The 25,873-nt window shown below is 44.3% G+C and overlaps 1 protein-coding gene across 3 annotated transcripts in view; it reads left to right on the plus strand.

The window, feature by feature from the left end:
• Window positions 1-25,873, plus strand: part of NFATC4 (nuclear factor of activated T cells 4) — a 420,369-nt gene that overhangs the window by 273,398 nt on the left and 121,098 nt on the right. For all 3 annotated transcript variants that reach the window (XM_069238283.1, XM_069238284.1, XM_069238285.1), the window contains exons 8-9: window positions 10,573-10,699; window positions 10,926-11,933. In XM_069238283.1, the coding sequence (XP_069094384.1) occupies window positions 10,573-10,699; window positions 10,926-11,933 (1,135 nt within the window). The remainder of the gene's footprint in view (window positions 1-10,572; window positions 10,700-10,925; window positions 11,934-25,873) is intronic.

The raw sequence follows: 25,873 nt of genomic DNA on the forward strand, positions 1-25,873 counted from the left end.
GAAGAAACAAGCATCAGCAATGCCAATAGGTCTGGCTTTAAAGGAATTTTGTATGGTACTGTGAAGCATTACAGGTAAGTAGCAGGGGGAAGGATATTTATTTGTGTGGAAGCAAAGAACTGTAGAATACTATTGGTGTAGGTTAAAAGGCCAGGTGACAGTTGGACTGTCAAGCCAGGACTAAAAATTCACGTTGGTTAAATTACTGCCCTCCTCCCATCTTTGCTGCTTCTGCTGTGAGAGGAAAACAACATAAAGTATCTAGTCATCTAAGGCACTTTAATATCATTGCAATTCCAGGTGTGTGTCCCCGAAAGTTCAAGCTCAGACTGCTGGGTAAATAAACAAATTGATCACAGCTGTTTGGAGGGCAAGCATTATTTTTGTGGAAACACATAACTTAAGCACAACCAAAACATATTCTCCTGGCTCCCAGCATACGGGTGAAGCCATAGCCTCTCGCCTGGCAATACTCGCATAATTGTCTAACAACAGCTGCTCTGCAAAGCCAGATTATAGAAATGAGATGGAAATGTTGCCATTGGCATGCAGGCTCCAATTTAAAAAAAAATACTTTGACTTTTTTCGCTGCCCTTTGAGTCGTTCAATCCCAGAATGATCCACAGTCCCATTTAGTAATAAAGTGACTATCATTTCATTTTGACAGCCTGCTGAAGAAAGTAGGGTCTTACATCTAGATTTATGCTTCCATTCTGTTGCTCCACAAGGGAGGAGGGACGGTTGTTTATGGATATAATAATGGGATAATTTCCCATCACCCATCAGCACAGGAAGTGACATAATTGGATCTCTAGTCATCCACCTACTCAGGAAGTGACATCACTTCATTTCCATCATACATCTGAACAGGAAGTGCCAGTACTGGTTTTACCGTCAAAACATCTTTAAAAGAAGAAGCCAACAAGAGGACTTTGTTTCTCCTCACTCATCAGCACAGGCAGTGACATCACTGAATCTCCCATCACCCACCTACACAGTAAGGGACAACACTGAACTTCCCATAATAAATCCGGACAGGAAGTTACATTACTGTTTTTCCATCCAAACTGCCTTAAAAAGAAGCAAAGCAAAGCAAGAGGACTTAATTTCCCACCATCCATCAGCGCAGGAAATGATATCACAGCACCCTGCACTCCTTCCCCCTTGCAGGACATATTAAATACAGCTGTAACTCAGGTGCATGTGGGCACACCAAAGTCAAGCCCACCTGTGCCCAGCTCCAGGAACCATTGTTCGATCACTGCCCAGCGATACCCCGCAGCTCTACTTAGGTCGCTAGACCCTGCACGTCGTTCCTTCCCCTCACAGCATCCCCCCAAACACCATTGTGCTGCACCTCAAACAATGGTTTGCCGGCACACACTGCTGGTTCTCCAGCAGCACCACACCCCATGCACAAAAACTAACAATGCCCATTACACCCCCTCCCAACACACACGCCACACAAGCACTAACAGCGCCTTAACCCCCACTCCGCACCACATGCTACAGGAAACCCGCATGTCAATACCCACTGACCTGCATCACTCAGCAGACACAAAACTGAAATATGGGACCTGCTGAGTAGCAATGCACCTGACATCCTCTTTATGATAGAAACCTTGCTCAACCCCTCAGCACTTGCCAACATCGCCACAGCAGTCCCAGCGGGCTTTACGATTGCTCAACAGGACCACCTTCACCAGCAAGGAGGAGGACTCACTATCATCTACAAGGAATCCATCAAATGCACAACATTCACAGAGAATGCCACCCCTTTTATGGAAAACCTGCACTTCAAACTGCAAATCTCAAAGAACTTCAGCCTGAACGAAACCCCTGCCTCCCAACCACACAAGCCACATTTACCGACTTCATTACCCAGTTCATTGCTCTGCTCACCATCAACTCTAAAGCTGACATTCTCCTCAGTGACCTCACCTTTCATCTGGAAGACAGAAACAACACCTGCTCCACAGCACTTCTCAAAAGCTTGAACAATATCGGACTCACCCAACTCGTCTGAGAGCCAACACACATTTCAGGACACACACTGGACCCTATCTTTACCACAAGCAACAGCATTAAATACCACTCCACCACACCGCTCATGTGGATCAAAAACTCCATCATCAACTTTCAAATCAGTACACCTCAAGTCAACTCCCCTGCCATGTTCAGTATTTCAAGCCACAGTTGTGGCAAATTCAAAGAAGCAGGCTGGCTCAGCGCCCTCAGAGCAGATCAACCTAGCCCCACAGATAACCTTGACAGGGACATTAACAGCTTCAACAACCTGATCAAGAACTGCATGGACTCCCTTGCACTCATCAAACCCAACAAGCATAGCAGATCTCACAAGCAGCTCATCTGGTACACAGAAAACCTCAGAGCCGGTCACAACACCACCAACGGAAGTACCTACAAGGCTGCACTCAGACCCTATCGGCAGCAAATAAGAGACACCAAGAAAAAAGCACAAGTGGACTGCATCGAAGACAGTTCTGCAGCAATTTCAAGGCTATGCTTGGGGAGTGACCAAGCATTTATTAGTCCACATTTAATGAGGGGCTCTGAGCTAATGCTCGCTTCCTGCCGAGGGGACTGTAAACCAGACCTCTGGGAATGAGGCACCTAAGGAGTCCAAGCACACGCCTCACAGATCTAACTTGACCCCGGGGGGGAGAGAGACAAAGGCATCTCCAGCCTGCTTCTACATAAATTGGTTCTAAGATTCTATAGTTGAGATCGCGAATAATATTTCACTTGCCTGGAGTCAGCCGCACCAGCAGAGTTCCTAGTCCCTGGTCCCGGATGGGCACAGAGGGGCTTGCCTTGGGCGTGCCCGCTGCGTGCATCCACTCCGCGTCCTCATCTGTCAAGTAAGGGCTGAAGTGCCCATGTGATTCCAAAAAGGGGCGTGGCGCCGTGCACGCTTAAAGCTGGTCTGCCGTCCCAAAATAGAAGTAAAAAAAACAAGTATCCCACCGGGCTCTGACAGGCCCCTTCCAAAGATATAAAAACAATATACTATCAGTTTGAAAGCACACTGTCTAAAATAATTTAAAAAAAGTAATGCAAAAAAAGAAAATGGTGTCATCCTCATCTCCTATGCCGATGACACCACACTCATCCTGTCCATGACGGACAAAGCAACCACCTCCAGAAACAACTTAACCAACTGCATTACCATGGTAGCAGACTGGATGCAAACCAACTGCCTGCAGCTCAGCTCCAACAAGACAGAAGCACTGGTCTTCAGCAACAAGGCCTCCCCAGGGGACTCCACCTGGTTGCCGTCGGAGCTGGGACCAGCACCTACACCCCACACAGGAAATCTAGGGATCATCCTAGGTGACCAGCTCAACATGCGGGATCATGTCAGCGGAATGTGCACGTCCTGCTTCCACATCCTACGCATGCTGCGAAACATCTTCAAATGGATGCCTCAGAACACCAGATGGATCATCACACAAGCACTCATCACTAGCAGGCTGGACTACAGCAACACGAAGCCAGATTCTCCAAACAACTCTTACACAGACTCCTGACCATCCAGAACACTGCTGCAAGACTCGTTCTCGGCCTCCTATGCGACACGCACATCACACTGCACCTCAGGAAGCTTCACTGGCTCCCTATTCACATGCATAGCCAATTCAAACTTCTCACGCACACATACAAACAGCAACACAACACAGGACCAGAATACCTGAACAGCCACATACACTTTTACCAACCCACCAGACACCTACACTCTGCCTCATTCTCACTCACACACATTCCCCGATCTGCAAAAGCAAAATTAGAAATCGCTCATTCTCCTACATCGCACCCAAAACATTGACTGACCTCCATCTACACATCAGGGCCTCCTCCTCACTTCTTGAGTTTTGCACAAAGCTGAATATGTGCCTCTTCATATAAGCACTTTGGGGACCACAAACCTACACACCTGCCCAACTGCCTGGATACCCTCTCAGGTGATTAATGCGCTACACAAATCAATATAACATAACATAAATATATGCTTGAGAGAAGATTGTTGTTACAGCGGAGTAAACTCTACTCTATCAATGGATCTTCATTAATAGTCATAAACACTGAATAAAAGAGAAAGCTCAGCCCTACCCCAAGACACTGAGCCATCCAAAATAGAAGTATGGAAACAACGTAATGTTAAATGAAAACCGGACTTGAATGCATGCTCAGAAACTGAAATAATTTGGAGATAACCTTGCAGTAAAGCAAGGCTTAACATTTTTATTATCAAAGGGCAAACTCACTCCAGACGTTGCCTTGGCAATAGTCAGCATTGTAAACCCTCTCTGTAAGCTAAGAAAACTGAGTGGACCTGTTAAGAATCATACCTGTCACTGTCATATTATCCTAAAGAGCAATCTGACCCAGCCAGTCAAGAACACATGATGAGATATCACAGAGTCCTTGACCAGGGCCTTTCAATGTGTTATTCTCCCATTGATAAAATGTACTTTTATTATGGGTTATCAGGGAAAGATGTATTAGCCAAAGGCATAATATGATAGTGTGAAATACTTATTTTATTAATGAAAATCTGTTATAACCAATTATTGGCTATACAGATGCTGCTAGATACCTCAGGAAGAACAGAAGTGCCAGGTGATTAATTCATCATGTTATGAGTTTAACTGTTTTAAACAATGGCTGTACTGCTTTACCACTGCAGGATGATGGGGCGGTATCATAAGATTTGAAAATTAGAGCCCTGCAAGTGCTAATTTACGATAGGGTCTCTGGGCTGACTGGTGCCTTAAATAGTTGAGCTGGAGCAGTGCCATTTTATTGTGTTAATTTTATACAATGAGGTTTTGTATATTTTCTGATATGTTTTTAGAAAGATACAAAATATAACACAAATGTTACCATTGTATAGACCTTGTGTTTTTTGCTTTATTTGGCTATTTAATTCCCTGTTTTTAAAGTGTTCTGTGATCCTCACACATAGGAGACAGATAGGTGTTCTGAATGTAATAAAGATATTCTTGATAGAAAGTTGGTATTACAGGTGAGTAACTTTTTCTGCAGGTTCTGCTTTTGAGGAGGAGGATTGAGGTAGAATGGAGATAGTTGAGCAGTCATTCTTAAGTAAAGCCACTGATGAAGGAGTCATTTTCTCAGCAACTAGATATCTAGGCCTATAGGTCTCTTGCCTGGGGTTCGTAGTGTTGATTGTGGGAGTTTTGGGTGCAGCAGTCATTTCAAAGGCGACTGGTCAACATCACTCAAGGAATGACAGGTGCAAAGCGACCATAGAGGCACATGAGCCTCAAAAGGGCTTAATGAACCCAGTAGCCATAAGTAGGGCATAGTTTGGGAAAAGGTGTGCTTCTAAATCCTTACGTATTTATCCCTGATAAGGTTAGTTGGATAAATATGAAATAGATGAACAGTTAACTGGATGTGGCATACGCTTGGCTGTGAACTAAAGGAGTGTAAAGCTCATACAAGGTTTTTTGTCACTGTTAACACCATGGGGCTTGCTCAAGCCCATGTTTAGGGAGAATTATTTTTGGAAGAGGGCATCATCACCCCCTGCAGGGTTTTAGGAGTTTCTAGAGCTGCAGGTCCTGAGATCACAGCACCAAGGTCTTAGAGCCCGCCCATTACTTACCATTGGTTGGCTTCAACATCACTCTTGTTATTGCTTCTGATTGGTCTCCACCTCCTGCTCGCCTCCTACTTTCTGCTTTGTCCTCAAGTTTTTGCCCCTTCTGTGGAGCATGGACCAATTACAGTTTCCTGTCTGTGGCCAGTGTCCTTCTACTGGTTGCAGGCTCTTGTAGGTACTTAAAAAAAAATGGTGCATGCATTCTGTAAAAGTGCATGCGTCTCCAGTCCCTTCCTTCTCCCACTGCTGTGCTTTTCCCCTCATCCACTCTCTGTTGTGTTGCTGTTCCCTCCCTTCACCCCACACATCCCTTGTATTACTTGCCCCCTGCGCTCTCCATGCCATCCGTTGTGCTGCTGCTCTCTCACTCCTCCCACTCACCTCCCTCTTGCTGCTTGCCTCTAGCACTCTGCCCACACTTCATATGTGTTGCTTCACCCTTGCGCTCCCCCACTCCTCCTTCGTGTTGGTTCACCCCGCACTCCTCGCACCCTCCTTTGTGTTGCTTCACCCCCGCACTCCTCCCACCCTACATTGTCTTGTTGCTTCCTTCTTCCTCTCCCACACCTCCCTATTGTTGCTTGTCCCCACCCTCCTCCCCATGTTCATTGCGTTGCTGACTCCCTCGCCCCTCCACAGTTCTCGCCGCTTTCCCCTCCAGCCCTCCCATCCCCCACAATAAAAATGAAATAATGCCAAATACCTCATGTGGATGTGAATGTTAGTTGGCTTTGTTTAATGTTTATTTATTTTATAGCAACGTGGGCTGCTTTGCAACATGGCTTAAAGAAAAAACAGCGCTATAAGGCGGTCAACGGTGGCTGCATCATAGCTCCTTTTTTACTTGCTGTGCAGCGTGTTTAAAAACATTGACAAAGCCAATAGATATTGCTATTCTGTTGGCTTTGGAAATGCTTGTTTGTACATGTTGTAAAAAAGTTGCGTATCATATTAGGAGATCCTGGATAGTACAAGTCTAGTGAATACGGCGTTTTCAGAAGTTGTTAATGTGCTGTATGTGGTGGGGCATGAGAGGTTTTCACGTGGGTAACAACTTACAGTATCACTGGAGGTCAGAGTTCCTGCTCTTGTAACCATTATATTCTCATTGAGTTTGCTTGTTCTGAAAAGGACAAAATAGCTCTGATTCCTCTCCTAAGGAAACCTTGCAACGGATCGAGGGTGGTTGAGGAGCCAGTATCCTGCCCCCCGTCCCCTACCGCCTTTTAGGTGAATTAAGTTCCTGTGAATCCACTTCATGTGACACAAACTATCAGTGTTTTTCCTTTCCAATAAAGAACCTCATCATTAATTACATTGACTGTCCTTAGTGGCATACGGGTAATGGGGGTATGAACCTAGGTGGCTTGTGGATTTCCTCAGAAAGGCGAATCAAGATTACTGCACAAACACATTTACAGGGGGTTCTTCCAGGATTCAAGTGTGTGTTCTTCATGGAGGAATACATACTTGACAAAGAAGAGACCTTTGGAACGATTGTGGGGGAAAAATATCAAAAAATGTTTGCTTACCATAAGAGGCAAGTTGTAGTACTTACGTTGCTTTAGCTATGGTTATTCAGGTGTCATTCATTTTTTGGCATGAACAGAACCCCGTTCATCATCAAAGAGATGACCCTATCATCATCATTACCTAAATCCTGCCCAGGGATTCAGGAGGAGAGCGATCAGAGGAATGAGGTAGAGGATATGTGTAAGACGATCATTCTTAACCGAACACCATGCGTCTTCAGAAAGAACATTTATGCCATTAGTTAGTCTGAGTTTGCTATGTCTTTATTATGTTTATGTTTTAATAGAGGTTTGTGATCGTATGTTTATTTTATGTGCGCCTTAGCACTTGATTTATCTGTGATTCTGTATATTATAAAATAAATATACATTACAAAAAAATACACAAATATAATTTTGTATTGTATTGAATCAGAACACTAGATCCTTTTACTTTGTGTATTATGAGAAATCACAAGTCTGGGGCAATAGACGTGTTCAGAAAAACTCAGAACAACTCTGTATGAGAGTAAACAAGCTGTACTTCCCTGCGTGCAGTAATAAATTACACTAAACCTAGTTACAAAGCAGGTTAAACTGCATATCCTACACACCGGATGCAGTAACACATTCTCACCCTCGCAATCCCGCTTTTCAAGGAAAAAAGAGCACAGCAGTAAATCCTTCTCTGGCAGTGCTCCTCTGATATGGCACTTCTAGTCCCATAAATTGTAATTGTATTCATACAGTGCTTACTAACCCTGGCGTGGCAAATCAGAAATCCACCTTTCTTTCTAATCTTCAGAATCATGCTTGTGAAAACATGAAGAGTTCAACCCCATGCCTGAGTGTAAACACAGGTTCTCAGAGTGGTCCTATACTCTGAAAACCTTTAAAACCTGTGACTGTGCATCATACCTAATGGAATATCTCCCTGTGATGCCACCATGCAAGTATCACGGTTGACTCCACTCTGATTCTACACCTCATTTTGTAATATAACTCTAGTACCTCTTCACTCTTTGAGGACGTTTTGTATATGGTAAGAGTGAATATGTGGTTCGCTGTCAACTATACACTGCTCATGTATATTGCATAATGCTCTGACGCCATCTTGGACCTAGTGTTTTCTCTATAAAACATGAATAAGTATTCATGAGCCTGAAGGAGACACTTCAGGAAAACATTCTGAATCAAAATGCAACCTTTGTCAGAAACCTCATCAGTGTCTGAAAATAGTAGACGAGGCATGAGCATGCACAAGACTCCCGTTCAGGTAAAAGACCACAGAGGGATAACTTTTTGGCCCTTCCTTGGATTTTCTCCTTTAATGAAGTCTAGCAGATAGGTGTCTAAGGGTGTTAAATCCCAGTATGGGAAGTATCACATCTATGTTTTCCCTCCTGGACGCATGCTTAGATATTTTGGGAGGAGAAGCCACTAATCAACATTAAGTTTCCTATTATTCGTAGAAGGCTAGTCAGGGCTTTTGTCACTAGTAGTTTCTCCTTTTCTCACTCTACATTCTTTTCCAGGCCCACCTTTTGAACAATCGTTTCTCCATTATTATCGCTGTAATCAATGATGTGACCATACTTATGTGAACAAACTTTGTATCTCCCAGCTTCCATGCAGAGGTTGCTTTCATAACTACAAACCTTTCCATTGGAGAATTTGTGAAGACACCTGGTCGACTACCTTTTCCCCATTGATCTTTCGCTTTTCCTCAATCTGACCATCCCCAGTGTGCTCATTGATGACCATGGTCTTGTTGTCTTTGTATTTATTCTGATCTACCGTCTTACAATTGCCTTATTCTTCATCTTACTTGGAAGCATGCAAGATAGGATATTTCAGATTGCAGGATATCACTACTTGGATCACTCTACCACCATACTCCTTTGAAGTTTAAGATGTCCTATACAGAGCCAGAGTGACCATTTATCCTGCAGGGCATGTTCCCAGGGAATGAAGCCATAGATGATCGGTTGTTGAAGATGATAGGTTGTCTCCTCTGTCTCCAGCTCTCCTAGGGTTTATAGCAGTCCGGAGAGAGCAATAAGAGCAAGATGGAGAGAATAGAGCAAAAGAGAAAAAATTAAAGTGGAAAAAAGAGAGGAAGGGGTCAGAACATTTTTGCCTAGGCTGTTTTTGGCTCCCAGTACAGCTAACTGCTCATCAAGGCTCCCTTCATTTCAAATGTTCTCCATTTCAGATGTTGTCCTTTCCAGAGCTCAAAATTCTAGTTGTGAACACATTTCTGGTGAATAGTTGCATAGCTGTAAGGCGCTAATAGTGCTCGCAGACTAATGTGCTGAAGTGGTGGCCAGAAATTGAGAGTGACTAAAGTGGCAAGTAGTATGGTGCTTTGCAGAGGTAAAGAACTGGAAAGCCCGTGGGTTGACCTATTTGTCTATAAACACTTGTCAGCGTGTTGTGTCAAGTGCCTTACAATGTGTATGTATTCATGGCATGTGCAGAGCAGTTCTCAAAACATCTAAAAAGGAGTTTTGATAAACACATGTAGGAATGGTAGGAAGTGAGAGGCCCTCTAAATAGTTGAACAGCCCCTTGTCTTGGGTCCCCGTTTACCTGCTAGTACAGTAGCACAGATGACAAGTACCAGGGCTGGCAGCCACCATTCCTGCCTTCTTCTACAGCAATACTCCAATCCACTCAACTGCCCATCTCACCTCATCCAAATCATACCAACAAATGCTGCCAGGCGTGAAAGCAGCCAACATGTTATGACACCAATGTCCAGTATCAAGGGTCCTGGTTTCAAGTGAAAATCATCCCTTGTGGCTTGAGGCTGTCAAAGAAGGTCCTTCTCAACTTCCTGTGACTGCAGAAAGGTAAATACTGGAGCAGAGAAGACCGGCAGCACAGTATCAATGTGGCTACCTTTGGCCACCTCACAGATCCAGTACAGTTGCATTCTTGTTCATATGGTGCGATTATACTTTGACCCTGATTCTTTACCCTAGCTAGGAGTAACCCCTTTCTCTTTCCATAGTTTGTATTTTAAACTGCTTTTTTGTTCACAAGCCTGGATCTCTACTTGGTGGTAATAATAATTAATCCCAAGAAACAATGAGAGCCTGCGCTTTTTAAATATCTGGTGTGAAAAGGCCAGAGATGATCAGCACTTATGTGTGAGGCATGAAATAGCTGTAAACTAATTCCGGAATAGCCTTTGATAGTGCCCGTGGCCTAGCCGTCATGTGCGCATTACCCTTCCCAAACTCTGCCAAAGCTTCTTTTAGTTCTCAGCTGTTGGATAAGGCCTTTGCAGTTTTCGGTGGACTCTGAGGCCCCTGCAGGAACACCCAGAGAGCACTGGACCCAGAATAAGAGTTAAGCTTCCTGCATCTTCTGTATGATAACCACTTTTTCTTTCTCCTCTTGCAGCGAACAATGGCTCTCGAGGTCCCTGAGTACGGCAACAAGAAAATCACTCGCCCTGTGCAAGCATTCTTCTATGTTTCCAATGGTAGAAGGAAAAGAAGTCCCACCCAGTGCTTCAAGTACTTGCCTGGTGAGTGTGACAGTAGTGTGGGTGTTGTGAGGAGATCTGTAATTTCATTTGCAGATGCCCACAGGTATTTTGTGCAATACATATTTTATTATATATCATGGGCTTCCTGGTTTTTCTCTGCAAAAAAGCAAACATAAATGTCCATGATTATACACAATCAGAATTATTTACTTAGATTGTTGGTAGCCAATTATAAAACACACATTTTTCTCTCCTTGACTTCCAGTGATCTTCAAGGATGAACCATGCCCAGAGATCATGTTGCACCGTTATCCTTCGCCCCCAGATGCCCAGACAGAGGTCTTCACAGAGCTGCGTACCTTCAGTCCCGAAGAGGGGGAGATGGAAGTGCTACCGACTCATCAGACAGGCTTATACCACTGTTTACAACCTGCCAGGCCGACAGGTCATTGCTTCCCAGACATGCCCATGGACCAGTCTCCATTTTATTCTGCCTCCCAAGACTGTCCCTACGGCGGGGGTTTCTCTGGCTTCTCCCCTCCTCAGTACGACTACCCCCCTTCCTACTTTGAGATAGGCGGTGAAATATTGGCGCACCAGAACCCTTTGCCCATTATCCTAGGAGACCCACCTCCATTCCACGCAGCCCATTCCAAGCCTCCCCCAAGTCCCGTCCCATGGTCTCCACAGCCACCCACCACCTTCCAGGCAGGCCTCTTTCCCTACTTACAGCAGTCCCCACCACAACCCTTCGCTGACCAAGCCTGTCTGCAGATATCGCCTCATCCCTGTCACTCAGTTTCCTCTGCTGGTGAGCTCTGCTCACCTGACTTTAAAGGTGGTCAGGAAAATAGGGGGCACATTACTCACTCAGAGGAGGCAGGCTCGGCCCTGTCTGCATCACAAGATGCTGGCCCATCCATTAAGGCGGCTGAAGGAACTGAGAGGTCATTCCCTTCTATTGGCTTGCTGTACCCACCCACAGAGCAGCCACCAGCCTATCGGATACCTTCACCTATGTTCAACTCAGTTGCCCAGAGTCACCCGCAGCCCTCTCCTCCCTCACCTACAAAGTCCCCCTTAGGACAGATTCCAGATGCCCCCCAGGTTGAGATGGCAGCCCCTGAAAGCAGCGAGAACCCAGTGAAACGCCTAACAGAACTACTCACCAAGGAGGACCAGCATTGTGATGCAGCACAGGAGACGCCGGACAAAGATGTCTACAGCAGCCCATTTCACAGTATTCCTATTGAGGGCATCACATTGGAAGAAGGTAAGAATGCAGTTTAGTAGGTCTGCATCCTGATTCCCCAGTATTGAGGTATCTTTTGCATGCTTGAATCATTCCCCCTTGTCGAAGTGGGGTCCCCTGGTATCATAGTAAGCAGTATATATCAGTATAATAGACTGTAAAGGGAATGCAAAGTTCAGCTTATTAGCCTATCTATGTCCTTTTTGAAAAAGGACCACAGTTGAACAATAAACCAATCAGGCGACAACACCCTTAGAACACTCCCAACAGAAGCATTTTCCCTCAGATTTTCACTGCACATCGTATGTGAGGGGGTCTCCCCGAGCGCTGCTTAGTTTTTCTAGATTTGGTGATTTCCAAATTATTATTTCTCTGTTCCAGTATGTCAGAACTGGTAAAGAAACGACTCTTCAGACCTTGTGGTAAGAAAAGGCTCCATTCACAAGACCGTCACAAACAATGTATATATTGCCTTCATCCATCCCACAATGTGGCAGACTGCAAGGTATGCAGAACTTATTCTACAAATGCCCTCAAAGACTGTGAGGAAGACTTTTGTTATGATTACAGAAACTTAAGACCAAGGCTGTTGTAGTTTCTGAGGGGGAAAATATTGAGTGTTCTATCTCCTCAGACTTCCAGAAAGAGGGAAATGTCTCACCATTACTCCCCTTATCAAAGCTCAAAAGCCCCGAAAAGACCCACCATGGCTCTATGGAAGGCTGCTCCTGTGAGGAAAAACAAAAAAGGGCTTCCTCAGACTCTAAATCTGAGCCCTCAACTCCATCTACAGCCCTTCTATTAAAACCTAGATCTTTATCTGAACCTGTCTCAAAAAAGTCAAAAATCACTCTTAAAATATTGTAGATCAGTGGTTCCCAACCTGTGGTCCGTAGACCCCCAGAGGTCTGTGATACATTCACAGGGGGTCCACAGGCCTGGGCCAGGAGGAAGGCACTTCTCCAGCTGGGGCCTCTGACAAACACAGGCATATTTTTATATTACTTTCTTTGTTCAGCAGTTTTAAAAGCACTGCAAAGCTCTATGTAGATCTATCAGCTTTTGGGCAAAAATAAGTGTCAAGATAACTCTAGTGATTAATGTACCTGCTGGAGAGAGAAGTGCGTTTTGTGCAGTGGCAGTTTTGACTCAAAGGTAGTGCAGATGGTTAATATGCCTCCTGCAAAGAACGTGTATCATGCAAAGAACAGTATTTCATACGCGCAGCACAGTGGGTTACTGCTTTTATCACAGATGTTCTTTTGTTACTGTGCAGTTCATAAGTTACAATTGTAATCTAGCACAGTGAGCTATGAACTGCAATCAAAGAGCTGCATGCAAACTACATGGCACAAATTAGAAGGTTGTTTTTTCCCAGACTTTCATTTTCATTTATGCTGCTAAAAAAGATTTGCTTGCGTAGAAATACATTCTTATTATTAGAGTCACTGCTAACCACTGTGTTGTGTTCTAAATCCTAAGTTTGTGCTTCTTCAGCACAAGCATGCCTACCAGTGTGGATGACATGTGAATCCTACACCTTGAAGTCCATACTAAAGTGCTCTGACACCCTACACTGGTATGAGAAGTGCTATAAAACAAATTAATTACATGTGACAGGGAGGCTAGGGAAAGATGAGAGGCCGTTATGGTTTTACTTCCTTTGCCTACCACATATTTATGTGAAAAAGCTTTCTCAGATCTTATGTACCTAAAAAATAAACACAGAAATTGCTTGGGAAATGTAGAATCTGACCTGAGGATTGAACTGTCCTAAATAAAAACAAACACTGAAAAGTTAGTTGCTGAGATGCAGCACCAACCTTCCCATTACATTTTTTGATTTTTGCATATTTGTTTTTGTGTAAAATAATTATATCTTTAGTAATTTGAGTGTTTGGTGTGTACTTCTTTGTGTATTTTTGGCAATTTACTGTTATAATGTTTGAAATTTAAATTGTACAAATTGCTTGGGGGTCCCCGACTTCCAGTAATGTTTCAGTGGATGTCCCCAGGAGTCAAAAGATTGGGAACCTCTGTCGTAGACAACACCAAAGACATCAAAACCATTGTCAATGGCAGCGAGAAGTGATATTTCCATCACCAAAAGCCCAATGACGCCTTCACTGTTGTCATACATCCTGTTGACGATGGTTTCAGTGTTGACAAAGGCTAACTCGTCAACTATGAACACCACACAGTCGATGAGATCCATCACATCAACGAGAACATTGACAGCAACAAAGAATTGTGCCAACACCATCAATGACCCCCATCGGCATTAATGCCACCATCATCGACAACACCATTGATGGCGCAGCAGTCTGAAAAATCCTCCTCCTCGTCGGCGACGTCCAAACAAAAGAGACCATCAACATTATTGTTGCTCACACCATCAACGCTACCATCAATGACCTCCTCAACAACAGTTTTACCATCTCCTCAAAGTATTCGTCCTGAACTCACATCGCCTGCTGATATGTTACTTCTACCCAGCTATTTATTGAACAGTCAGGACAAGAACAAGATTATTATGAGCCTGTCTACCAAAGTCATCTCTACATAAAGCAATATCTTCCTTATGCTCCTCCTCCACCACCACCAGGCATGGTCCAGGTTCTGGCTACACATGCACCTAAATCGCCAGAACACCTACCTCCACTACCTACCCCAAGAATGACTCCACAATTCTACATTGCCATGCCATCTCGGAGATCCTCCTCAACAGATAATAATGAGGCTGACGATGATGGAGATAGAGAAGAAGGCGAACTACAGACAGTCACACCATCACCAATGAATGGAATGATTACCTCAATCCTCCACCTTCTCCTTCAGCACCACAACCAGTGGATTCTCCACCAGGAGCTATTGGTGGTTTTCACATGCTAATGGGGAGAGCGGCCAAGCGTTTTGAACTCCCCATCACTATTAAAAAGACGGACTGTTTTCTATACGATTTCAAGAATAAGTCCAGAACTACAGTTGGGGCAATACCGATTGTAGACTGTAAATAGGAGGAAGGAAAACACCAGCGACCATCACTGCTGTTCTTCCTAGAATAGATAAAACATAGAAAGCACCAGAGGACTCACCTGCTTCTTTGTACGGACATTCAAGACCTGATTCGGTAATTTCTCATGCTGCACAGCACAGGTCTAAAAATCCTTCTACCCCAGTCACTTCTCTGCCTGACTAGAAGGGCAGGGAGCTAGACAATATCGACAAAAGATTCACAGTCATGTCGGGTACAATAGTCAACAAACTCTCTGCCCATTATGGGACAATATGATCGCCAAATGTGGTCAGACATTGCCACATCCCTGGATTTCCTGCCCGATGACAAGAAAACCAAACTTTCTACAGTAAGGTGAAAAAGCGGCATCTGAAATTATTGACTATACAATGGATATTGCATCCATAGTCTGGATCTGCTGTACTTCGGCGCCAGGTTTGGCTGAAGGCCGCGTTGTTCCACCCAGAAGGGCAAACCAAAATCCTGGATCTGCCCTTCGACTGCAATTCTTTATTTGGAAAGCACTTCGATGACGCTCAACAGGCCATAAAAGCAGACACAGAAACAGCTCAATCCCTCTGAACTCTCCAGTTCTTTAAGACCCCTTTTTGTGGTGTGTGTGGCCACTGAGCTTACTCATACCGTGGAGGATACCAGAGATACCAACCACAATCTTACCAGCAGTGCTTTCGGCCCACTTATCAACAGCATCAACCTTATCGAGCACCGCGATCAGCAGCCTAGTTTAAACAACAACCAAGAAGGAAACAGGCTGCTTCTGCCAGAGATACCACTTGGAATCCGTGACAACTTCAGTGTACTGGCTATACCACCTACTCATGTTTCAGTGAGTGCCAGAATTTCCCAGTACTTACATCAAATGGGTCCTAATCTCATTGAGCAGGGACATACTCTGGAGTTCACCCAAATTCCACCTCAGACTTGACCAACAAAAATCCTCCCTTCTCACCTTCATCCTCTTCGCTAGGAGGTTTGGGCCATGTTATCAAAAAGGGCCATAGAACAGGTCTTGCATTCTCAAAAAGGAGTGATTTTACTCCTGTTTTTTCATCGTGAGGAAGAAATCAGGGGAGTAGCGTCCCATTCTCGACCTCAGGAAACCCAACAAGTACCTGAAGAAACAATCTTTCCCTATGGTTTCCCCCCCAGGAACTTCTCCAACTTCTCAACCACAGAGATTCTCTTAACAGCCTATATCTCCAGGATTCCTATTTTCACATTCCCATCCATTCCAGCCATCGCAAATTCCTCAGATTTACAGTAGCCGGTACTCATTACCAGTTCCAAGTCCTTCCCTGTGGCCTCTGATCCTCTCCCCGGATATTTACCAAATGTCTTGCCCCAGTGGCAGCCCACCTGCGACAACAAGGCATTCAAGTTTTCCCTTACCCCAACGACTTGTTGATAAAGGCTCCATCTTTCTAAGAAGCATCAAGGGATAAAGCCACATGTCTTCACCTCTTTCAACCCCTGGGGCTCACAGTCAATTTCTAGAAGTCCCTCCTTTCACCTTCGACAAGGATAACCTTTCTGGGAGAAACTCTAGACATATTACTCAACAAGGCATTCTTGTCTTTAGACAGGCAGCAGAAGCTCTCCATGCTGGCCTGCTCCCTTTAAAAAAAAAAAAGTGTGCTTCCGTTTGCCTGATTAAATCTCTAATAGGCATGGTGTCATCAGCCATTCTCTTAATACCTCATTCTCATCTCAAAATGCGACTGTTCCAGGAGGAATTGGACACAAAGTGGCTCCAGTCGGAAGGACAATTCAACAACGCCATACAGATTACACCTGTCATGAAAGCAGCTCTTCCCTGGTGGACAAGCTCCAACAATCTCTATGCAGGACTGACATTTCTTCCTCCCATTCGGATACGTCATTACAACAGACACTTCTCTATAAGGATTGGGAGATCATTAGCATGATCTCCAGATTCAGGGCAAGTGGACTCCAGAACAGTTGAAATTGCATATTAACTTCCTCGAGCTCATAGCAGTCACGCTGCCTCTTCACATTTTCTTGCCAAGAGCTCAAGGTTCCGACATATAAATAAGGACAGACAACACAAAGAGTATGCTTTACCTCAACAAACCGGGAGGTACAAAATGCAGGATTCTGTCCCAAGAAGCTCAAACCATCTGGTGGAGGGCACTAAGACATCAAGTGACCTTAAGGGCAAACATCTCCCATAAGTACACAACTCTGTAGCAGACACCTTGAGCAAAACGTCCCAAAATTGTCACAAGTGGGAATTGAAGCAACTGGTCCTGGATGTCATATTTCAGCAATGGGCCAAACCCAATCTAGATCTGTGTGCATCACAAGAGAACAAGAAATGCTGGTTTTATGCCAGCAGGTACCCTCAAATGGGATTCTGGGGGAATGGCCTTTTGCTTCAACAATACAAACTTAGACCCCCGGGCGGCTGCCAATGGGCCTCACCCCCGCCGCGGCCATTTGGAGATCCCCACTGGGCCGGCGCGTGGAAACCTAGTTTCTCGGCTGCAACACAGGAGCCGGCTCCAAATGGAGCTGGCGGTGTTGCGGCCGTGCGACGGGTGCAGTTGCATCCGTTGCGCTTTTCACTGTCTGCATAGCAGACAGTGAAAAGCTGCACAGGGCCCTGTCAGGGGGCCCCGCAACTCCCCGTACCGCCAGCCTTTTCCTGGCGGTTCAAATCGCCAGGAAAAGGCTAGCGGTAGGGGGACTCGTAATCCCCTGGGCTTCTGCCGCGGTCGTAATGCCATGGGAAGCACCGCCAGCCAGCCTGTTGGCGGTACTTCCGTCAGAACAGCCCTGGCAGTCTTGGACCGCCAGGGTTGTAATGACCCCCTTTATGCCTACACTTTTCCCCGATCCCACATATTCCCAGGATTCTCAGGAAAATCAAACCGCAACCATGCAGATTAATGCTCATAGTTCCACGATGGCCAAGACAACACTGGTTTTCGGGGCTCCTCATGTTGTCAGTGGAAAAATATAATCAACTAAAGACCCAAGTAGACTTGTTATCGATGAACAATCACCAGGTCTTTCATCCATACCTGATTTCTCTGCATTTATCTGCTTGGCTCCTGAGCACCATGAGCTACAGCACCTAGACATTCCAGAGGATTGTTGGAGTGTTCTTGCAAAGGCCAGAGCTGATTCTACGAACAAAATATATTGCTTCATATGGAAACATTTTTATCTTTGATGCAAGAAATCTAAAGTACATCCTATCACATCTCCTCCTGAACAAGTGCTACCATATTTACTGTCTCTAGCTAAATCCGGTCTAATGCACTCCTCTGTCAAAGTGCATCTGGCCTGCTATTTTCAGGTATAGGTGAACTTTGGGATCTCCTTCCTGGTGGTCACACAGATTAATTGTCCCATTTCTTAAAGGATTCTTCAGAGCATATCCTCCAATAAAGTAACCTGCTTGGCAGCTTAACACCATGCTATCCCAACTGATTAAAAGTCCATTTGAACCAAATCACAGGGCTGAACTGAAGTTCCTTACTTGGAAGGTGGAGTTGTTACTAGCCCTTACCTTTGCTAGAAGAGTAAGCAAACTTCAAGTGTTCACTATTAAGGAACCTTTCTTGCAATTCAAAGATACCATGGTAATCCTGCGAACAAATCCCACGTTCATACCAAAGGTTCCCACCGATTTTCAACTAAATCAACCGATTATGCTTAGGACTTTATTTCCCAATCCTCAAACACCAGCGGGAAACAGTCTTCATACTCTTGACATCAAGTTGTACTTACATTGCAAAAAGCGTATTTGTGCTATTGATCAACTTTTTGTGGCCTATGGTAACAATAACAAAGGTGGACCAGTCTCCAAGCCCACCATAGCAGGATGGACTTCATCAGCCATTCACTTCTATCATTCCAAGGTGGGCAGCCCTTTAAGACAATAGACTACAGCACATTATACAAGAGCAGTTTCCACAAAAGCCACTTTCTTTGCTGGGGTGTCAATCGAAAATATATGCTGTGCTGCAGCCTGGAAAAGCAGGTACACTTTCACCCACCACTACTGTCTGGATGCTGAAGAGACTAACAGATTACTGATACAGCCGTGAGTCAAGCAGTACTTCAGCATCTTTTCCAATAAGGTGAGCCTGTTACCATATAATGTAAAATGTTGTACCCGTCATCCGGTGCCATAATTATGTGTATTTTGTTGCTAATGTATTGCACTGCTAGCTATTCTGATTTAAGCATGTGAATCTATGGCGAGTACCCCAATACTGGAAAACAATTCTTACTTACCTGTAACTCCCGTTCTCCACTATTGGTATATTCCATAGATTCACATGCGACCCACCCTCCTCCCCTTGGAGGCTGTCCTTCTTGGCCAATGAGGTCTACCCCACTAGTGCCTGGAGAATCTGAGGGAAGATGCCTCTGTTGGGAGTGTTCTAAGAGTGCTGTCGCCTAATTGGTCATTGGTCAACTTTGGTCCTTTTTTTAAAAGTACTTAGAAAGACTATTAGGCTGAACCTTGCATTTCCTTTACAGCCTATTATACTAATATATACTGCTTACTATGATACCCTGGGACTCCCACTTCGACGATGGGGAATAATTCAAGCTTTGTGAATCTATGAAAGATACCAATACTGGAGAACAGAAGTTACAGGTAAGTAAGAAATTATTTGTAATATGTTCCAACTCTCTGGGCTTTTAGGCATGTATCAAATGTAGTGTTCACTCTGTCATTTGTAATTCCATTTCTGTGATCAGTTAATTTATACCCGAAGCCTACAGGCATAAGCTCTGAGAGATGTGTTATGGGTATTCTGCAGGCTTCCATTGAAGGCCTGAATCCTAAGGCATGTACAGCCCTTTGTGATAATTTCAATGAAAGTGAGGGGTTCATCATGCTACAACTTGGAATCTCAAAAGAAGATAAAGTTCAGTTTCTAGATATGCTGCTCTTAGAGAAATGTGCTGTGGATATTCCTGTTGGGCCTGTCCCCTACAATGCCTGGGGCGTACTGTGGGTACTCCTGTTGTGCCTGTACCCTTGGATGTTTCTTTTTATATTGGCCGTTGTATTGATATGATTCAAATCTACTGTACTACAATAATGTAGTGAACTAGGCACAACAGGTGCATTATAACGTCTGGGTTAGATTTTTCTAATAGCACTTTTAGTTGCTCCCGCTGAAAGGTTAACCTGTAGCTAAAGTAACTACTGACTATTGACAGATCTCACTATGGTGGGGATTTCCCATGGATTCACCTCTACTTCTATCCCCTCTTCGATGAAACTAGTGGGGGCCTCCTACTTCCAGTCTTTAGTTTCCTCTCCTCTGTTCTCATGGGTAGTGACAGTCCAGGAAAATGACATAGAATTGTCAGAGAATTGAAAGTAGCCACATATTTTGTGTCTGCTCTTTAGCTAAAAAGGCACAAAGAAGTATCAGAAAATAAATGACTGGAGTCAATGTGGTAAGCCTATTAAGTATGGTTCAGTATGCAACTTTGTCATTAATGGTATTAAACTGAAAAATACTTTTCGCAAATGATTTTACAACTACCAGAAGATAAAGCATTGGGTGTGAATGCAGCCTTGCTTTTTGCCATGAAATACCCCCTTGCACTGAAGAGACTGTTTTTTTCCATCAGCTGTTATTTAGAAATAGCCTACAATCACCAACCCTAACCAAGACAGCTTTTTATTGCCAATTGGAAGATAGACCCCCACCCAAGCTCCCGATGAGTCTTGAGGTGCTATCAAATAGTTGTCATACACTTTCTTTACCACTTGATATGGTAGCTGGCATCTTGTCATACCACACCGGGATGAGCAGCACCCTTTCCTGCCCCTCTATGTAAGAGCAGTCCAATGCATTTGAGCCATACAGCTTCTACAGGGGTATTCACTCCTCTTATAGTTGGTCTGCAGCCAGAGTCATTAACTCTTGGAGCTACTGTTGAACACCCAGCACATTAGCAATTCCCTTTAAATCAACCTGAGGGGTGCTTTCATAGTCCACCCAAGTAAGACTTCCAGTTCCTGAACCTGGTGGATTGCTGCAGTACTTTAATGTTAGCAAAACTAAAGTTGGGTGTTTACTTCTCGAACATCCTCATGCTTTTCTGTAAAGGCATTAAGCATATTTTTCTGAGCCCACTGAAGCAACCGAACAAACTGCTGTAATGGTATGACATTTCTTAATTATGTTGGTGCATTTCTATTGCCTCTTGGGAGAAAGGGGCGTGGCAGTAGTTTTAGACAAGTTGGAGTCACCCGATTGGGAATACGTAGCTCCTTTCCATATAAAAAAAATATATCTCAATCATGTTCTTTTTTAAATTATTAACTAATATACCTTCTCCAATGATTTCAGCTAGGGCAATCGTTTTCTGAACTTACACCAATCCTTAAAGTAATGCATCCATGCCTGATTACTATATTGTTCATATTAGTATGCCACTCATGAGACCTATACTATTTTATTTTATATATATATATATATATATATATATATATACACTCACACACATGTATAGAAATGTTTGATGCATGTGCGGCTGTAGATGCACATGTTTAGCATAATCCTGCCATGGGTGTGGGTTTTGGATGTGTGTAGGTGGTATTTCTTTAAAGAGCGTCTTTCGAGTTACAAGATAGTGTGTCTCCTCTTGCTGGTAATGCACATGGTTATCTACTCCATTGTTAGATTGTTTTCTTCCACCGTCGGGTTCAGATGTGTGCTCTTTTGCTCTGGTTCAACACCGTTGCATAGCCCTTTCTCGGTTCATACCTGCTTTCCATCGGTATTGTTGAGGATCGAGGTTCTCTCTTTCTCTCTCTCTCTCACTCTCTCACTCTCTCTTCAGTTTGGGTCAATGACTTCAGTTTTGTCAGGGTGACTTATCGACCACAGCCCTGCAATTCAGGGCATTACTTTGATCATTAGGTGTTCCCCCTCACTATGTCCACTCGGTGATGAAACAGATGCTTTTTTTTTCTGTCCTCGGTGTCACACTAAGAATTCTTGTGCTGATCTCCAACAGGACTCTAATCTGTGCTTCTTCCCCAAACACATAGAGGCGAGCAGCAAGGCTTGCCTGTTCTTTAGATCCAAGAAGACTTTATTCGGCTGTTGGGCTCAATGTCTTGAAATGCCGCGAAGGTGTGCAGATGGTACACCAGTCCTGTTTGGACCAAAGGACACCCAAGAAGAACACCATTCACAGGCTTCGGCTGCTGGTGGACAATGGGACATTTTACACCGACAAGAGCTCTGGCTCTGAGATCAAGATGCAAGATCTGCCTCTTGCTCAACCAGCCGTGAGTACAGGGCCCCCACTAGCTTGACAGCGAACCAAGCAAACCACCTCAAATGGTCGACTTCCTGTTCAAGACCAACCTAAACCCATTGCTGGGCCACCACTGCCTTCAGGCTATAGTCAGCACAGACCGTCATCTTCGGAACACACAGTCCTAGCTCTGTACTAAAAAAAACATCAAATCCGGCTGCTTCAGAGCCAACCACTTCTGCCACTGAGGTGAGTTGAGCTTCAGAGCTGAAAATTAAAGCATCGAAATGCAGGCCACTGTCGGCATCGAAACCTGCCCCATCGGAGCCAAGAACTTCGGAGCCACAACATCAGTGTTGGAGCTGAAAACATCGGTGCCCAGCAAAACTGTCCATGGATTGTGGTCCATGGAACCCCTGCTTCAAAGACTGCAGGGATAAATAGACGTTCAACAGAAGTATATCATGATTAGGGCTCCCGGTTTTATGGTATTTATTTTTGTAACATTTCCGTCCGTATTAATCCATATTTATTTTTTATCCATCCTATTGGTATTTATCCATATTTATTTTGTGTTTTGTGAACAGATGAGGTTATAACTTGTATATTTCTGCATTTCATTAACAGATAGACGTGCACATATAATTTGATGCCTGTCAAGTTTTAGCAGATTACAATGTCAAAAAATAAAAATAATAAAACCACATGAAAACAATAGCATAATAGCACAAATGCATGTAGAGATATGCAGTAATTTAAGCAAATCTCATTCTCGTTTTAAGTCCCCATGCTGCCAATATGTACAACTACTGGTCTAAAAGTCATTAATCGCAGCACTGAGAACCACTTGAAAGAAGCCAAACTATCTCTATTTTTCTGCTTTTAAAAATAAATACAGTCAGGAAATATAATGCTTTCTGTCTGTATTTATCTGTAAAAACGGAAAACAGGGAGTCCTAATCATGATCCATCCATACACAGGTCGGATAATTACTAGACTCCCACATGCTTGTGCTAAGTCCTCCAAAAGGGAGCTGTTTTTAGGGTCAAGCGCAAAGCTCTCTGTCCCTGGTGTAATCTCTCTCTGGCTTTTAACCACGCCCCTGTCAAGCCCATCAGTTTGGTTGGTTCACGAGCTTGCCTTTTAAAATTTGCTTGATTTAATTAGTAAAAGCCATGCATACGTCATGCCTTTTCTGGTGTTTAGCCCGCCTCGAGCACCCCGGCCAACTACTGAAAACATACCAGGCTCCATGTTTTCCGTATGGTTTCTGCACTACTTTTTCTCTTTATTTCGTAGGCAGCGCGATCTCGCTGGGTAGTAGTAGAACGCTTTGCATGACTTCAACCCTTTTACATGGATATTTGCACTTTTGCCCGGTTATATGGATAATTGCACTTTTGGCGATTACATGGATAATTGCACTTTTGCCAATATATTTCACTGCAAGAGAACTTCTGTTTCCTTTTGTGTATTTGCTTTGCGCTCATGGCGGACATCGGCTCACTTATGTGAAACTGTTCAGGTTATGTGGCAAGAAAAGTCCAGTTAGGAGTTTACAATGCTAATAGCTTTAACTCGATCAAACATGAGACACATTACATTGCAAATGCTTGTTTGAAGCAGCGTTGGACTTTCCAACTCCGCCTAAACAGAGAAAAAAGACAGACAAGTCCTTTACACATTAACCCACCACCTATACCAGCTGCGCACCATTCACCCTCACCTCTGGCTGCACCAGCTGCTCCTGCATCATATTCACTGAAAGGTCAACACATTCTTGTTTAGGGGGAGGAGACGATGGAGACACATTTGATATCCCGCCACAGGCGGATCCATGGGATACTTGTGACACTGACCCACCAGCTGATACAGACCCTGATCTGTACCATGCAAATCCATCTCCCCAGATGACACTGCTGCATACGACAACTTGATTGGTAGGGCTGCCATCTTCTATAAGGTGCAACTACACAAGGAGCCCCTATAGGAAGACTTCCTATTTAAAACATTTTCCTCCACACAGTGTTCCGCACAATACCTACCTGTGCTAAAGGGTATGCTTAGTCACACTCCTGTCATATTCGACGACCCTGTAAGATCTAGGGTGATAACACCTAGGGTAGACAAAAAGTATAAGGCATCCCCTAATGATCCGCTTTACATACATAGGAAACTTCCACCAGCCTCTTTAGTTGTAGCAATTGCACGTAAAACACCCAATTCCCAAACATCAGGTGGAGCCTCTCCACCAGATAAGGAGAGCAAGAAAATAGATGCTGCTGGAAAGAGGGTAGTCGCACAATCTGCCAATCACTGGTGTATCGCAAATTCCATCAGCCCCTCTCTAGGTATGATAAAGCTCAGAGGGATGAGATAGGGGAACTCCTCTAATACCTCCCAGAAGAACACAAGAAACAAGCCTATCAAATACCTTCTGAGGGAAAATTGATATCCAACACAACTATACGATGTGCCCTCGATGCTGCGTATACCACAGCAAGGAAATATACTCCAGTGTTTTACTAGGCAGACATGCTTGGCTTTGGGTCTCGTGGTTTAAATGTGAGGAGCAGCAAAATCTACTGGCCCTCCCATTCAATGGAGAACATTTATTTAGCCCTCGGGCAGATACATTACTAGAAAAAAGCACAACAACAATGAGACAGCCAAAGCGTTGAGAGTGCAGACACCTCTCCACCATGGCTCTTTTCACTGCTTATTCTACCTTGGAGGGTCCAAACCCACCCCTTCTGAGACCTCCACCTCATACCAGCAGCCACAAATACAAGCCATCTCGCCTAGAGGATACTACTGAGGCTCAAATAGGGGTAACAACTCCAAAGACAGTCAAGGGTGGTTTCACCAAACCATCTGCCACATCCACCAAACCATGACTTACCTCTTTCCCCCCCTGATCACACAACACCTGTTGGGAGTCAACTACGAGGGTTTTTTCCCACCTGGCAGAACATCACCTATTGGGTGTTGGATAGTATCCAACATGGTTATTGTCTGGAGCTCACTTCCACACCTCCCAGCATTCCACCTCACAAACACAGACTTTCCCCACAACATTAACAGTTCCCCAGGGAAGAAGTACAAACACGCCTCAAAAAAAGAAGCTCTGGAATCCATTAGGCTCCTCCAACAGGGCACAGGAGTCTATGCACTATAATTCCTTATTCCCCAAAAGATGGTTCCCTGAGACCAGTCTTGGATCTCAGAGCCACTAAACGTGTACATTCTTTCAGAGCACTTTCACATGGTCACTCCTAAAGATGTCATCCCGTTATTACAACAGGGCGATTTCATGGCCACACTGGACCTCAAGGTTGCCCACTTTAATATTCCTATTTACCTGGCACATCGCCGGTATCTGAGATTTGTAGTAAATGGTCAGCATTAAGAGTTCAAAGTGCTCCTCTTCAGTTCACTAATGCACCCAGGGTCTTTACCAAATGTGTCGCAGTAGTAGCTGATCACCTGCGCAGACAAAGCATGCATGTCTTTCAATACCCAGATTACTGGCTTATCAAAAGAGCGACTCGTTAAAAGTGTTACCAGTGCACTCAGGTCACCATAAACCTGCTTGACAAGCTAGGCTTTACAATCAATACCTTGAAATTCCACCTTCAACCCCTCCAGATCCAA

This window comes from Pleurodeles waltl, chromosome 6 (assembly GCF_031143425.1).
Source record: "Pleurodeles waltl isolate 20211129_DDA chromosome 6, aPleWal1.hap1.20221129, whole genome shotgun sequence".
Taxonomy (NCBI): domain Eukaryota; kingdom Metazoa; phylum Chordata; class Amphibia; order Caudata; family Salamandridae; genus Pleurodeles; species Pleurodeles waltl.